The sequence below is a fragment of the Monodon monoceros genome, unplaced genomic scaffold, assembly GCF_005190385.1.
Source record: "Monodon monoceros isolate NGI ecotype Baffin Bay Population unplaced genomic scaffold, NGI_Narwhal_1 Super_Scaffold_16, whole genome shotgun sequence".
Taxonomy (NCBI): domain Eukaryota; kingdom Metazoa; phylum Chordata; class Mammalia; order Artiodactyla; family Monodontidae; genus Monodon; species Monodon monoceros.
Window position 1 is genome coordinate 38166000 of NW_021703772.1, and position 16638 is coordinate 38182637.

At 39.5% G+C, this 16638-nt stretch overlaps 1 protein-coding gene across 1 annotated transcript in view; it reads left to right on the forward strand.

Moving 5' to 3' along the window:
- The first annotated feature begins 963 nt into the window (after positions 1-963).
- Positions 964-16638, forward strand: part of PGAP1 (post-GPI attachment to proteins 1) — a 70208-nt gene continuing 54533 nt past the window's right edge. Inside the window, exons 1-3 of the mRNA XM_029225662.1 lie at positions 964-1209; positions 13760-13913; positions 16413-16588. Of these exons, the coding sequence (XP_029081495.1) occupies positions 1063-1209; positions 13760-13913; positions 16413-16588 (477 nt within the window). The 5' untranslated portion in view covers positions 964-1062. The remainder of the gene's footprint in view (positions 1210-13759; positions 13914-16412; positions 16589-16638) is intronic.

A 16638-nucleotide genomic window follows, 5' to 3' on the forward strand; every position in this document is an offset into this window, starting at 1 on the left:
AGCTGCTTTTTACCCCCTTTTTGTGCAACACCAAACCGAAATTCATCTAAATGAATTAAGTCACTTGAGGGAGTCTGAGTGGAAGCTTGAGCGAATTTGCCTCCACATGTTAATGTGGAACCAGTTTCCAAAGAGGTGGAGGAGATTCTGAGGAGTAAGGCAAGTCAGCGATAAACGGATCACGCAGTACCTATCGGGAGCATCAGTGTTAATGAAAAATTTGGTAACGTTAAAGACTAACGATGCTTTTTGTGATTCAGGCTTTCATCTTATACCAAGACCAGAATCTCGTCGACCTGCTGGTGGTTTTTAAAGAGTCCGTGCTTTTAAGCGCTGTTACCTACTGGGCCGGCGTCGGCGGTCAAAGAGGGGGAGAAAAAGCCATTTGTTCCCTGTTTAAGCTAACTGGTCCAGAGAGCTGTGAATGTGCTCCACCACCGCTGGGAGAACCGAAATCGCGGAGGCCTGAGGCGTTTCAAAATGGAACGGTTAGGGTTTTTAAGCTGCGCAGGAGAGGTGTTCGCGACGTGACAGCTGATGGTCTCCGGGCTCTGATGTCCCCCCTCCCGGTTGGCTCACCATCATTAATCGCCTCCTCGTCTCCAGGTTAGCGCCCCCGACGCCCACCCCCAGCCCTTCCCACTCCTCGCTTGCAGGACCCCGCGCTCCGCCCATCCTTCGCTAGTACCCCCCGCCCCCCACTTCTTCTTCTTTCCCTCCAGCCAGCCTCTCATTGCCCTTCCCTCCCCTTTCTCCTTTTCCTTTTCCTCGCGCCCTTCCCCCTCTCCCCTCACCCTCCAACCCAGCCCACTTCGGTTTCTCTCTTCTCGGCCCTGTCATTCGCGCTCCCCCAGCAAACGCCGCCTCCCTCTCTGCAGGCGGGAAGTGAGCAGAGAGGCTACGCGCAGGCGTACTGCGCGGCGAGCCCGCGGGCTGGCCGGGCATCCGCGCAGGCGCCCGGCGCTTGGGCTTAGCTCCCAGGCTGGCAGCTGGGCGTTCTTCGGCTCCCTGAGTCAGGGCTAGGGGTCCCGCGGCGGCGGCGGCGGCGGCGGCGGCGGCACCATGTTCCTCCACTCCGTCAATCTCTGGAACCTGGCGTTTTATGCCCTCATGGTCTTCATGGCGACCCTGGGCCTGTGGGACGTCTTCTTCGGCTTTGAGGAAAACAAGTGTAGTATGAGCTACATGTTTGAGTATCCGGAGTATCAGGTGAGGTTTCGCCCTCCCTTCGCTGGGCGCTCCGAGGCTCGGGCCCCTCCAGCCTGGCCCTTCTGTGTGTTTCCCCTGCGTCGGCTCCCCGCGCCTCTCCTGCCCCCTTAGCCCAATCTTGTCCCCGCTTGCTACGCCCCGGAAGACTCCGCAGCCCCCCGCGGCCCCTTTCTCCTGCCCTTTGTGTCCTCTCTTCACGGTGGGGTGTTTGATAGATGGCTCCCCGAGCATGCTTCCCGCCCCCCCTCGAGGTTGCTGCCCGGTTCCTTCGCGGTCCCAAATCCCAAGCACAGGCTCATCAGAAGGGCCGGGCCCAACGCCCCTCATCCCCAGAGACTCAGCTCCAGTCCCTCTCCCCAAACCCAGACCCCATCCTCCCCGCCTCCCTGCCTTAACAGGTGCCCCGGGCGCTCCTTTGCTTCCCACGCGCCGAAATTCTTCCCCTCCCGCCCAGGTGTTTCCGCGTCAGCTCTCGCTTTTCTAGAAAGGAACCGAGCTTCTGCAGAGCGTGTACTGGCTACACAGTTCCCAGGGTTGCCTTAGAGACTTAAGGGGTTTACGTCTGAAAGGCTAACCTGATGAGTAAATAAATGGGGAACTAGCGCAGTTCTCTCCTGTGAAGGTTTTGCGGAGCCCTCTTGTTTTGTAGGTCGTGGGTCGGTTCGTGTGCATGCATCCTGTGTTGATGCGTGTCGCCCCTTACCAGTTGCATACAAGATCTATTTCATGGTGTTATTTTTGTTTTCTCAACTGTGTTTGCAATTGAAGAGAGACCCGGCCCTTCTTTCTCTTCCTCTCTCCGCCCCCACCTCTTTCGTTCCATTTTGGATATTTTCAGTCACAGTTGCTTTACCAGTTCAGCATAGTAGACGCTAGAATTTCATTCATGACCAGCTGTAAAAAGAGATGGTGACAAATTGCATAACCGTCCAAAGAAATTTCTTCTGAATGATTCTTTTCTTTATAAATGCATCTCCTAATTATGGAATATGTATTGTAATGATAACTCCCTACCTTAGAAATATGTGTACTATAATACATATTGATACAATGCATTTAAAACCATAGCAGATTTATTCTTTGAGGTGAAGGATGCATATCCTGATTGTTTCCGTGTACAGGTCATTACGAAGGAGCATATTATTTGATTTTCCTGCTATTATTTAGATCTTAAAACTACTTAAGGTTTAAATTGCTGAACAGCATCCTTTCCCATGGGCAAAATTCGAATTTAGATTTCATTTGTTTTGAGATCTTTACCTTGGTTTTGCATCAGTGCTTATAAGGAAGTGGAAGCATTTGATACCAGATGCTATTGAAGGAGCACATTTTAACATGTTACAGTTGTCTTTTAATTTCTAAATGAATACGCTGGTTTATGTTTATCAGAGGCCACATATAGTTAAATATATGGGCTTTTAGTTTAGATTTTTAAAAAAACTGAAAATAGAGCTCTTATAATCTCCTTTCATTTTTCTATGGTTTAATAATTAGGAAACTCTCAGTAGATTGAAGTAGGTCATTTTAGTTTTGTACTGCATTGAAGAGTTTGGTTAAAATAAAATCATTTTGGAACAATACGGTACTAATTCCCGTTTATTTTTGGATTACCCACAATTATTGAAACTATTTTAATATTTGCAGTAGTAGAAATCACTTAGTGTTGGGAACAAAGCATATGGACCTCACAGATACATTTCGTGCCTCATAAAATTGACTGGAAAGACAGAGAAAATTAGTGTAGCTAACGCAAAAGAGCTATTTGGGTTTTTTGGTGTTGTTAGGTAGTCTTATTTAGTTATTTTTGCTGTTTTGAGGTTTTACACTTCTGTTAATAATACGTTAGCACAGTAATATTACAGTGGCAGGAGTTTTTGATACACATTTTCAGTAAATTTTTATTTTTATGCTGTAAAAAGTGTTTATTCACTACAGTATTTGTCTTTGACTCTTAGTCTTTTTATTGTGCACACTAGGTTGAGTTATTTTACAAATACAGTTAAAAGCTGCCTACAGAAATGATTCATTTTGAATATAATGTGAGCTTTCTGGATAATTGGGGTCAGCCAATTAAGAACCAATGGTTTGTTAAAAGCGTTCTAAACATATTTTTATATTGCTTTTAATTATATTTTATAGTAAGCTCTAATTGTTCACAAAGTTGATATTCAGCATATGGGATGTCCTGGTTGTTGGGTTTTCTTCTCTTTCTTGATGCTTTTCTTCTTTTTTACTGCTCGTTTGCATATTCTTTAGCAGAATTTTAGAGGCACTTGAAAGGCTAGTTGAAACATGCTCAATTTTATTCTCCATTTTAAAAATAAAATGTGGGACAGGAATTTGAAACTGAAAAAATTGTTTGAATTTTAAATTGTTTGAGTATCTTTATTAATCCTCTACCTTTAGTTTTCCTAGACTCACTTATTCAGAGTTAATTGAACATCTCACACACCTACCAGGCAAAATACACACTATCCTTTAAAGCTTCTTGCCTTATTATGAAAGCAAGGCAGAGCTTGTATTTGGTAGCAGACAGTTTTAGGCAAACTGTAGAATTCGATAAGAAAACATCTGTGTTGTGTTTTTTCATGCAACAGTTTGTTTGGCACTCTTTAGATATGTGACCTGACAATTGCCCTCTGAAAGGAAATGTTGATATTGGGAAATATGACTCATATATTTTGTTATTAAGTGTGATGTTTATTTAGCATATAATTTATTTCATGACTTCTTTCTGTAGATATATTCTAGATCCTGGGTATGGGTGAGAGGGAATTAGAGATGAGTCACACCTTGTGCCTTTAAATTTATGTTTTTAAAATATAATGGGGGAGACAGGAGTGAAATGGATAAGTAAAATATAATGTGTTAAATGTTATAATTTCACTGTAAGAGAGTGTGTACGAGGCTCTTCACAGAAGAGAGCAGCCGTGTTCGTCTTGGGTAGTCAAAGGCTATCGAGAAGAGGTTGTGCACTGGGCAGTGGAGGGTATGTATACAGTTCACAAGGTGCAGAAACAAGAAAATTGCAGGAATAAAGAACAGCATTTGTGAAGGTGGGAATGCCAGGATACATTCCATAAGTAGTATTTATAGTATGTTATCATTTATATAAAAAGTAGAAATAACCTAAAACAAATTTGCCTGTATTTGTATATATGTAAAATATTGGTATTTCTGGAAGCACAAACATTGCTAACATTGGTTACCTTCTGGGTAAGGAACTGGATGGCTAACGAACCAGGGGTAGGAGAGCCTTTTCAGTGTATACTCTGTTGAATCTTGAATTTTGGAACATATTAAAAAATTTAAAATGTGGCATGTATAAATTATAAGGAAATAGGTAAGAATAATTAGAGTGAGGTTTTGAAGGACCTCTCTCTTAAGTGTTTATCATCTGTGTATGCAGTGAGGAAACACATAAGGTGTATGTCTTAACAAGGTTATTTCTTGACAGCAGTATGGACTATGGATTGTTTAATTTTTTGGGGGGGAGGGTTCTCATTTAAAATAATCAATATAAAATAATTTAAAATATATTGGAGTCCTGTTACTATAAAAGTGTTTTTTTAAAACCCTTTGACCCTCTTCTGTATCTTTCATCATTATCCTTTTTGTATGCCTACATCTTTTCTGTCCTCAATCTAGTCAATACCCTTCCTGTCTTTTCCTGGCACTCACTCCCAACTTGAATTCTGTTGGAAATGCAGCTTTGCCATTGCCTACAACTCCCACATTTTACTTTTGTTCCACCTCTTTTTTCCACCTTTATACTTTTTTCTACTCCACATTATATGCCTTCATATTTTTATTTTATTTTATTTTTAACATCTTTGTTGGAGTATAATTGCTTTACAGTGGTGTGTTAGTTTCTGCTTTATAACAAAGTGAATCAGTTATACATATACATATGTCCCCATATCTCTTCCCTCTTGCGTCACCCTCCCTATCCCAACCCTCTAGGTGGTCACAAAGGACTGAGTTGATCTCCCTGTGCTATGCTGCTGATTCCCACTAGCTATCTATTTGACATTTGGTAGTGTATATATGTCCATGCCACTCTCTCACTTTGTCACAGCTTACCATTCCCCCTCCCCATATCCTCAGGTCCATTCTCTAGTAGGTCTGTGTCTTTATTCCTGTCTTACTGCTTCAGGTTCTTCATGACATTGTTTTTTCTCTTAGATTCCATATATATGTGTAAGCATATGGTATTTGTCTTTCTCTTTCTGACTTATTTCACTCTGCATGACAGACTCTAGGTCCATCCACCTCACTACAAATAACTCAATTTCATTTCTTTTTATGGCTGAGTAATATTCCATTGTATATATGTGCCACATCTTCTTTATCCATTCATCCGATGATGGACACTTAGGTTGTTTCCATCTTCTGGTTATTGTAAATAGAGCTGAAATAGAGCTGAACATTTTGGTACATGACTCTTTTTGAATTATGGTTTTCTCAGGGTATATGCCCAGTAGTGGGATTGCTGGGTCATATGGTAGTTCTATTTGTAGTTTTTTAAGGAACCTCCATACTGTTCTCCATAGTGGCTGTACCAATTCACATTCCCACCAGCAGTGCAAGAGTGTTCCCTTTTCCCACACCCTCTCCAGTATTTACTGTTTCTAGACTTTTTGATGATGGCCATTCTGACTGGTGTGAGATGATACCTCACTGTAGTTTTGATTTGCATTTCTCTAATGATTAGTGATGCTGAGATCATTTCATGTGTTTGTTGGCAATCTGTATATCTTCTTTGGAGAAATGTCTGTTTAGGTCTTCTGCCCATTTTTGGATTGGGTTGTTTGTTTTTTTGTTATTGAGCTGTATGAGCTGCTTGTAAATTTTGGAGATTAATCCTGTCAGTTGCTTCATTTGCAAATATTCTTTTTCATTCTGAGGGTTGTCTTTTGGTCTTGTTTATGGTTTCCTTTGCTGTGCAAAAGCTTTGAAGTTTCATTAGGTCCCATTTGTTTATTTTTGTTTTTATTTCCATTTCTCTAGGAAGTGGGTCAAAAAGGATATTGCTGTGATTTATGTCATAGAGTGTTCTGCCTATGTTTTCCTCTAAGAGTTTGATAGTTTCTGGCCTTACATTTAGGTCTTTAATCCATTTTGAGCTTATTTTTGTGTATGGTGTTAGGGAGTGTTCTAATCTCATACTTTTACTTGTACCTGTCCAGTTTTCCCAGCACCACTTATTAAAGAGGCTGTCCTTTCTCCACTGTACATTTGTGCCTCCTTTATCAAAGATAAGGTGACCATATGTGCGTGGGTTTATCTCTAGGCTTTCTATCCTGTTCCATTGATCTATATTTCTGTTTTTGTGCCAGTACCATACTGTCTTGATTACTGTAGCTTTGTAGTATAGTCTGAAGTCAGGGAGCCTGATTCCTCCAGCTCCGTTTTTCGTTCTCAAGATTGCTTTGGTTATTCGGAGTCTTTTATGTTTCCATACAAATTGTGAAATTTTTTGCTTTAGTTCTGTGAAAAATGCCAGTGGTAGTTTCATAGGGATTGCATTGAATCTGTAGATTGCTTTGGGTAGTAGAGTCATTTTCACAATGTTGATTCTTCCTATCCAAGAACATGGTATATCTCTCCATCTATTTGTATCATCTTTAATTTCTTTCATCAGTGTCTTATAATTTTCTGCATACAGGTCTTTTGTCTCCTTAGGTAGGTTTATTCCTAGATATTTTATTCTTTTTGTTGCAGTGGTAAATGGGAGTGTTTTCTTGATTTCACTTTCAGATTTTTCATCATTAGTGTATAGGAACGCCAGAGATTTCTGTGCATTAATTTTGTATCCTGCTACTTTACCAAATTCATTGATTAGCTCTAGTAGTTTTGTGGTAGCATCTTTAGGATTCTCTATGTATAGTATCATGTCATCTGCAAACAGTGAAAGCTTTACTTCTTCTTTTCCCATTTGCATTCCTTTTATTTCCTTTTCTTCTCTGACTGCTGTGGCTAAAACTTCCAAAACTATGTTGGATAAGAGTGGTGAGAGTGGGCCACCTTGTCTTGTTCCTGATCTTAGTGGAAATGGTTTCAGTTTTTCACCATTGAGGACATTGTTGGCTGTGGGTTTGTCATATATGGCCTTTATTATGTTGAGGAAAGTTCCCTCTATGCCTACTTTCTGAAGGGTTTTTATCATAAATGGGTGTTGAATTTTGTTGAAAGCTTTCTCTGCATCTATTGAGATGACCATATGGTTTTACTCCTTCAGATTGTTAATATGGTGTTTCACATTGATTGATTTGCATATATTGAAGAATCCTTGCATTCCTGGAATAAACCCCACTTGATCATGGTGTATGATCCTCTTAATGTACTGTTGGATTCTGTTTGCTAGTATTTTGTTGAGGATTTTTGCATCTATGTTCATCAGTGATATTGGCCTGTAGTTTTCTTTCTTTGTGACATCCTTGTCTGGTTTTGGTATCAGGGTGATGGTGGCCTTGTAGAATTAGTTTGGGAGTGTTCCTCCCTCTGCTATATTTTGGAAGAGTTTGAGAAGGATAGGTGTTAGCTCTTCTCTAAATGTTTGATAGAATTCGCCTGTGAAGCCATCTGGTCCTGGGCTTTTGTTTGTTGGAAGATTTTTAATCACAGTTTCAATTTCAGTCCTTGTGATTGGGCTGTTCATATTTTCTATTTCTTCCTGATTCAGTCTTGGAAGGTTGTGCATTTCTAAGAATTTGTCCATTTCTTCTACGTTGTCCATTTTATTGGCATGGAGTTGCTTGTAGTAATCTCTCATGATCTTTTGTATTTCTGCAGCGTCAGTTGTTACTTCTCCTTTTTCATTTCTAGTTCTATTGATTTGAGTCTTCTCCCTTTTTTTCCTGATGAGTCTGGCTAATGGTTTATCAATTTTGTTTATCTTCTCAAAGAACCAGCTTTTAGTTTTATTGATCTTTGCTGTTGTTTCCTTCATTTCTTTTTCATTTATTTCTGATCTGGTCTTTATGATTTCTTTCCTTCTGCTAACTTTGGGGTTTTTTTGTTCTTCTTTTTCTAATTGCTTTAGGTGCAAAATTAGGTTGTTTATTCAAGATGTTTCCTGTTTCTTAAGGTAGGATTGTATTGCTATAAACTTCCCTCATAGAACTGCTTTTGCTGCATCCCATAGGTTTTGGGTCGTCGTGTCTCCATTGTCATTTGTTTCTAGGTATTTTTTGATTTCCTCTTTGATTTCTTCAGTGATCACTTCGTTATTAAGTAGTGTATTGTTTAGCCTCCATGTGTTTGTATTTTTTACAGATCTTTTCCTGTAATTGATACCTAGTCTCATAACATTGGGGTCAGAAAAGATACTTGATACAATTTCAGTTATCTTAAATTTACCAAGGCTTAATTTGTGACCCAAGATATGATCTATCCTGGAGAACGTTCCATGAGCACTTGAGAAAAATGTGTATTCTGTTGTTTTTGGATGGAATGTCCTATAAATATCAATTAAGTCCATCTTGTTTAATGTATCATTAAAGCTTGTGTTTCTTTATTTATTTTCATTTTGGATGATCTGTCCATTGGTGAAAGTGGGGTGTTAAAGTCCCCTACTATGAATGTGTTACTGTCGATTTCCCCTTTTATGGCTGTTAGTATTTGCCTTATGTATTGAGGTGCTCCTATGTTGGGTGCATAAATATTTACAAGTGTTATATCTTCTTCTTGGATCGATCCCTTGATCATTATGTAGTGTCCTTCTTTGTCTCTTCTAATAGTCTTTATTTTAAAGTCTATTTATGAGAATTGCTACTCTAGCTTTCTTTTGGTTTCCATTTGCATGGCGTATCTTTTTCTATCCCCTCACTTTCAGTCTGTATGTGTCTCTAGGTCTGAAGTGGGCCTCTTGTAGACAGCATATATATGGGTCTTGTTTTTGTATCCATTCAGCCAGTCTGTTTCTTTTGGTGGAAGAATTTAATCCATTTACATTTAAGGTAATTATCAATATGTATGTTCCTATTCCCATTTTCTTAATTGTTTTGTGTTTGTTATTATAGGTCTTTTCCTTCTCTTGTGTTTCTTGCCTAGAGAAGGTCCTTTAGCATTTGTTGTAAAGCTAGTTTGTTGGTGCTGAACTCTCTCAGCTTTTGCTTGTCTGTAAAGGTTTTAATTTCTCCATCAAATCTGAATGAGATCCTTGCTGGGTAGAGTAATCTTGGTTGTATGTTTTTCTCCTTCATCACTTTAAATATGTCCTGCAAGTCTCTTCTGGCTTGCATAGTTTCTGCTGAAAGATCAGCTGTTAACCTTATGGGGATTCCCTTGTGTGTTATTTGTTTTCCCCTTGCTGCTTTTAATATGTTTTCTTTGTATTTAATTTTTGACAGTTTGATTAATATGTGTCTTGGCGTGTTTCTCCTTGGATTTACCCTGTATGGGACTCTCTGTGCTTCCTGGACTTGATTAACTATTTCCTTTCCCATATTAGGGAAGTTTTCAAGTATAATCTCTTCAAATATTTTCTCAGTCCCTTTCTTTTTCTCTTCTTCTTCTGGAACCCCTGTGATTTGAATGTTGGTGTATTTAATGTTGTCCCAGAGGTCTCTGAGACTGTCCTCAGTTCTTTTCATTCTTTTTTCTTTATTCTGCTCTGCAGTAGTTATTTCCACTATTTTATCTTCCAGGTCACTTATCCGGTCTTCTGCCTCAGTTATTCTGCTATTGATCCCATCCAGAGTATTTTTCATTTCATTTATTGTGTTGTTCATTGTTGCTTGTTTCATCTTTAGTTCTTCTAGGTTCTTGTTAAATGTTTCTTGCATTTTCTCTATTCTACTTCCAAGATTTTGGATCATCTTTACTATCATTATTCTTAATTTTTTTTCAGGCAGACTGCCTATTTCCTCTTCATTTATTGGGTCTGGTGGGTTTTTATCTTGCTCCTTCATCTGCTGTGTGTTTTCCTGTCTTCTCATTTTGCTTGTCTTACTATGTTTGGGATCTCCTTTCTGCAGGCTGCAGGTTCGTAGTTCCCGTTGTTTTTGTGTCTGTCCCCAGTAGCTAAAGTTGGTTCACTGGGTTTTGTAGGCTTCCTGGTGGAGGGGACTAGTGCCTGTGTTCTGATGGATGAGGCTGGATCTTGTCTTTCACGTGGGCAGGTCCATGTCTGGTGGTGTGTTTGGGGGTGTCTGTGGACTTATGATTTTAGGCAGCCTCTCTGCTAATGGGTGGGGTTGTGTTCCTGTCTTGCTAGTTGTTTGGCATAGGGTGTCCAGCACTGTAGATGGTCGTTGAGTAAAGCTGGGTCTTGGCATTGAGATGGAGATCCCTGGGAGATTTTCGCCATTTGATATTACGTGGAGCTGGGAGGTCTCTTGTGGACCAGTGCCCTGAAGTTGGCTCTCCCACCTCAGAGGCACAGCACTGACTCCTGGCTGCAGCACCAATAGCCTTTCATCCACACGGCTCAGAATAAAAGGGAGAAAAAGTAGAAAGAAAGAAAGAAAGAGAGAAAGGGAGAAAGAGAGGAAGGGAGGAAGGGAGGAAGGAAGAAGATAAAATAAAATAATTAAAATAAAAAATAATTATTTAGAAAAAAATTTTTTAAGAAGTAAAATTAAAAAAAAAACTGAAAAAAACGGACGGATAGAACCCTAGGACAAATGGTGAACGCAAAGCTATACAGACAGAATCTCACACAGAAGCATACACATACACACTCACAAAAAGAGGAAAAGGGGAAAAAATAATAAATCTTGCTTTCAAAGTCCACCTCCTCAATTTGGGATGATTCGTTGTCTATTCAGGCATTCCACCAATGCAGGGTACATCAAGTTGATTGTGGAGGTTTAATCCGCTGCTCCTGAGGCTGCTGGGAGAGATTTCCCTTTCTCTTTTTTGTTCGCACAGTTCCCGGGGCTCAGCTTTGGATTTGGCCCCGCCTCTGTGTGTAGGTCGCCGGAGGGCGTCTGTTCTTCGCTCAAACAGGACGGGGTTAAAGGAGCCGCTGATTTGGGGGCTCTGGCTCACTCAGGCCGGGGGCAGGGAGGGGCACGATGCGGGGCGAGCCTGCGGCGGCAGAGGCCAGCGTGACGTTGCACCAGCCTGAGGCGCGCCGTGCATGCTCCCGGGGAAGTTGTCCCTGGATCCCGGGACCCTGCCAGTGGCGGGCTGCACAGCCTCCCCAGAAGGGAGGTGTGGATAGTGACCTGTGCTCGCACACAGGCTTCCTCTTGGTGGCGGCAGCAGCAGCCTTACTGTCTCATGCCCGTCTCTGGGGTCTGTGCTGTTAGCTCTGGCTCGCGCTCTTCTCGAGCTCCTTTAAGCAGCGCTCTGAATCCCCTCTCCTTGCGCACCAGGAAACAGAGGGAAGAAAAAGTCTCTTGCCTCTTCTGCAGGTCCAGACTTTTTCCCGGACTCCCTCCCGGCTAGCCGTGGTGCACTAACCCCTTCAGGCTGTGTTCACGCCGCCAGTCCTCTCCCTGCGCTCAGACCAAAGCCCGAGCCTCAGTTCCCAGCCCCGCCCGCCCTGGCGGGTGAGCAGACAAGCCTCTCGGGCTGGTGAGTGCTGGTCGGCACGGATCCTCTGTGCGGGAATCTCTCCGCTTTGCCCTCCGCACCCCGGTTGCTGTGCTCTCTTCCGCGGCTCTGAAGCTTCCCCCCTCCGCCACCCGCAGTCTCCGCCCTCCAAGGGGCTTCGTAGTGTGTGGAAACCTTTCCTCCTTTACAGCTCCCTCCCACTGGTGCAGGTCCCGCCCCTATTCTTTTGTCTCTGTTTATTTTTTTCTTTTGCCCTACCCAGGTACGTGGGGAGTTTCTTGCCTTTTGGGAGGTCTGAGGTGTTCTGCCAGCGTTCAGTAGGTGTTCTGTAGGAGTTGTTCCACGTGTAGATGAATTTCTGATGTATCTGTGGGGATGAAGGTGATCTCCGCATCTTACTCTTCCGCCATCTTCCCCGCTGTCTGATGACTTCATATTTTTAAATGTACATTGTCTCAACTATGAAATTGCCTTTATAATAGTAGATTATGAAATATATCAAGTAACATTCTTTTGCTTATTTTTCTGTCTCCAGAGAATTAAATATTTCTTTTTCTATATATTTGATAGTTCCTGTTCTTCTGAGTTAATTTTCAAGGAGTTCAAAACTTTTTTAGTTACTGTCCTAAAAAGAATAGTGATCTAATACGCATGTACTGCTATATCAAATGGTGTACTAAATTAAGAGGAGTTAAGATAACTGTTCCCTTTTTCTCTCATATTTTTTTTGCTTAATTTGTACCTAAAGAAAAAATATTATATCATTTTTATTTTTGATTATTTACTATGCATAATTAATATTGGGACTAATTTGAGTTGAAGTCCATGTACACATATAAAGCAAATAGTGGGGTTGGTATCTCTGTATTTTGAATATTTGAGGAGATAAAGTTGCTAGTATCTTAAACAATAAGGTCACAATCTCTAAAGATGTTTTCATGGTGTTATTGGCACAGATTGTTTATGGTACTATCCTGAAAGGAATATTCAGGAATTTGCATGAATGATCAGAATTATGCTTTCTAGAACAGTGATTGTTTTCAGTAGTCATTATCCATTTACAATTTTCAAAATTCATTCAGTAGTTAAAATTTTTACCAAGCACGTGTACATTACTGCTAGATCATTAAATCTATTGATGCCTACTTAAATAAAATCTACTGTTCAATGTAACTGGTTTCATTTTTAACAGTCTCCATCCCTTCGGGGGACAAAAGGAGAAGAAGAGCTTATACTTTACTCCCACTTTTATAGATGCCTACCTTTTGTGGATGACATTAAGACTTCATTTGTATTTTGCTGAAAGAAATGTTATGTGAATTACTGGCTCATTTGGTATACAGTAATATGAATTGCAGAGTAGTTTTAGGCTTGCTGATAAACCCTGCACCAACTCCATGAAAACTGAAACAGATGCTAATTCACTGGAATGTTCATGGTGAGAAGAGTGTACATGTCTCAACCAAGACATGGCTGTAAGGTTCAGATTAATTTGTTAAGCACATTGTAGGTCAAGCATATTAAGTTGAGAGGTCAGAAAGCTGCATTATAAAACAAACTTACTTTCCTTTGAATGATGTAACAGCTTGGAGTATATAGTTAGGCCTGAGTGAAAGGAGAGAGACATTACAAAACAGTTTAAAAGAGCAAAAAAGAATTCATTTGATAATGGAAAGCTTTTAATTTCTAAGTATAATTGATAACTGATACTAAATTAAATGCATTTTCAATTATGTTAACATGGAACTTGCTGACATAAACCAGTGTTTTTCTCTTGCCGGTAGCTATTCTGAGTAATTTGTATTTATTAGAATTTCAAGTAGTCCCATTTTATGCTTTCTTGAAGACTACATGGTTTAAAGCTCACATAACTCAAGATTGAGTCTTCATATGTGTAAACTAAAAGTAGAACTTGTGCATTAAGTGTAGTTTTATCATCAGTAATATTTTTATATTGTACTATTTCAAATTCAGAATTGGGTACGGTGAGACTGAATTGTATTAGTAAAACGGATTAAAGTGAAGTTGCTTTTTTTTTCTATAGAAAATAGAACTTCCAAAGAAACTGGCAAAACGCTATCCTGCATATGAATTATATCTTTATGGAGAAGGATCCTATGCTGAAGAACACAAAGTTCTCCCTTTAACGGGTATTCCTGTTCTCTTTCTTCCCGGTAATGCTGGAAGTTATAAGCAAGGTAAGTCTCAAAAGTAAATTTTGAAAGCTGTGAAATTCAATTGAATAATTTATCAGACATGTACTCTGTGTTAGGTATTACGCTAGGTATACTGGGAGACACAAATATATGACATTTTGTCTGAGAGAAGTACATGTGAGAAGTACACAAAAAAGAATAGCTGCAAGCCACTTTGCAAAGAGTAAGTAGGAGAAGATAAGATGGAGTGGAAGGATAAATAGATGATATAGGGATTCAGGAATCAGCAGAAGAAAGAGGTTTATGTTAGAAGTGGAGGGTACAGAAAACAGAACCTAAAGCATTGATTAGAGAAGTAAGTCAGTGGTTTATGTTATTGCTGAACAAGAGAGGAGACTGGTTTCTTTGTTTTGGAGCTATTTAAATTAGATCTAGAAATAATACTGAGGGAAACAGAAAGGTGGGGGTAGGGAAGTTATGTGTACAGATTCCAAATTGAAATATAGCAGTTATTTTTGACCTAACAGTCAGGCAATCTAGAAGTAATTTCAGCTAAAACCTGCTCTTTTTTTGTTGTTATTAAATGGTGTATTCTTTTGTATAATGAGAATAGAATTATTTCAACATTTAGTATAATTACTTACATTTTATCTATTTAGCTAGCAAATATTTATGGGGTACCTACCGTGAGCCAGGCAGTATTCTAGATATTCTAGATATTAGTATGCCAGTAATATTAAAAGTTAGAAAGAAAAATAAACCAGAGTAAGGGATAAAGGATAAACAGGATCAGGAGGTGGCTAGTTTAGATGAAGTGGCCAGGGAAGGCCAGTATGAGGAGATGACATTTTGAGCGGAGGCTTGAATGTAGCAAGGGACTGAGGTATGTGACTATTTGGGGAAGACCCGGAGGCAGGAACTTGCTTGGTGCGTTCAAGGCCACTGAGACTAGAGAAAGTGAAAAGAGATGAGGATGGAAAAGTAGCCATAGGCTATGTCATAAAAGCTGTGGAAGAGACTTAGAATTTTGATCTAAGTGTGATGGGAAACTATTGGAGGGTTTGGGTAGGAAATGATATACTCTGATTTTTTAATTTAATCATTGTGTTTGAAATATAACACATATACAGAGAAATGCATAGAATATGGCTATTAGGTTAAAAATGATTATAAAGTGAGTACCCATGGAACCAAAACCCAAGTCAAGAAATAGAAGGTTGCCAGCACCCTGGAAGCCTCCTGTGTGCCCCTTCCTGATTAAAACTCCCTCCCTTCCTAACTTTAAGGTAGTCATTTTCTTGACTTTCTTTATAGTTTTAGCATCTATGTATGCATCGCTAATATAGTCTACTTGTTTGGGGCTATTTTTAAACGTTGCACTATAAATATAATCACTCAGTACGCATTGTTCTGTGTCTGGCTTCTTCCACTTAACATCGGGTTTTTGTTTTTTTATCTAGTAAAAATAACTTTTACTGTTTTTTTTAATCATCTTAGATTTTTTTAAAATTGAAGTATATTTGATTTACAATGTTGTGTTAGTTTCAGTTGTACAGTAAAGTGATTCAGTTCTATATATATATATATATACACATATATATATGCACGCATATGTGTATTAGTGCTTTCTAGGAATTAGGAGAAGAGGAATGAGGAGTAACTGCTAATGAGTACAGGGTTTTCTTTCTGGGGTGATTAAAAAATGTCTAAAGTTAGATTGCAGAAATGGTTGACTATACAAAATATCATTGAATTGTACACTTTATACAATTAGTTGTATAGTACGTGAGTTATATATGTTAAAAAAAAAGGAGTGCCAAACAGCTATTTTGTTTGCTAAACCCAAAACCTAGAGAGTACAAATGCAGGAAATGAGAAATGCATTTGAAATTAAGAGACCAGCAACTTAAAAAAAAAGTTGTATATATATGTGGACTACTTTATCAAAACCTAAAACAGTGGAAGCAGAGAGACCATTTAGGAAACTCTTAGAGTAGTTCAGGCAAGAGATGATGGTGCTTGGATTAGGAAGGTGGTGGTGGAAATGGTGAGAAGCCTTGATTGGGGATATATTTAGAAGGTAGAGGATGACAAGATTTACTAATGATTGGATGTCATGTGTAAGAAAAAGAGACAAATTATGCATGAGTATTTACACCACTGTGATGAGCTGTAATGAGCAGACGTTTCTTGTAGGAATTTTCTCATTCTTAAAATCCTGAAGTGTGACAAAATTCCTATTTCTTATTCTTCAAGGAATCCTTCCTTCCCTTTTAGCTATTGTTGCTCCTACTGAAGGGGAAGCAGGTAGAGAATGAATGAACCACTCACGTTATACTTAACTTAAAAAAATTTACAGGACAAGACACACAATTGCTAAGTTGGTCTGTTTTTCTAAATTGCTATTGTTAAGGATGTCACCCTGAAATAGGTTGTATTCAGAATGTGGGATAAAGTTATTTGTTAAGAGACTTTGAAGCAAGAATAGATGAAACTTTAAAAATTTTTGTTTAATGTGCACTTCACCTTTTTCCTCTGCAGTTCGTTCTATCGGCTCTATTGCACTTAGAAAAGCTGAAGACATTGACTTCAAGTACCACTTTGACTTCTTTAGTGTGAATTTCAATGAAGAACTGGTGGCACTATATGGTGGAAGTCTTCAGAAGCAGACCAAGTTTGTGCATGAATGCATTAAAACAATTCTCAAGCTCTATAAGGTACAAGATAATCATACAAATCAATAGTGATCAACCTATTGGGTTTTTTT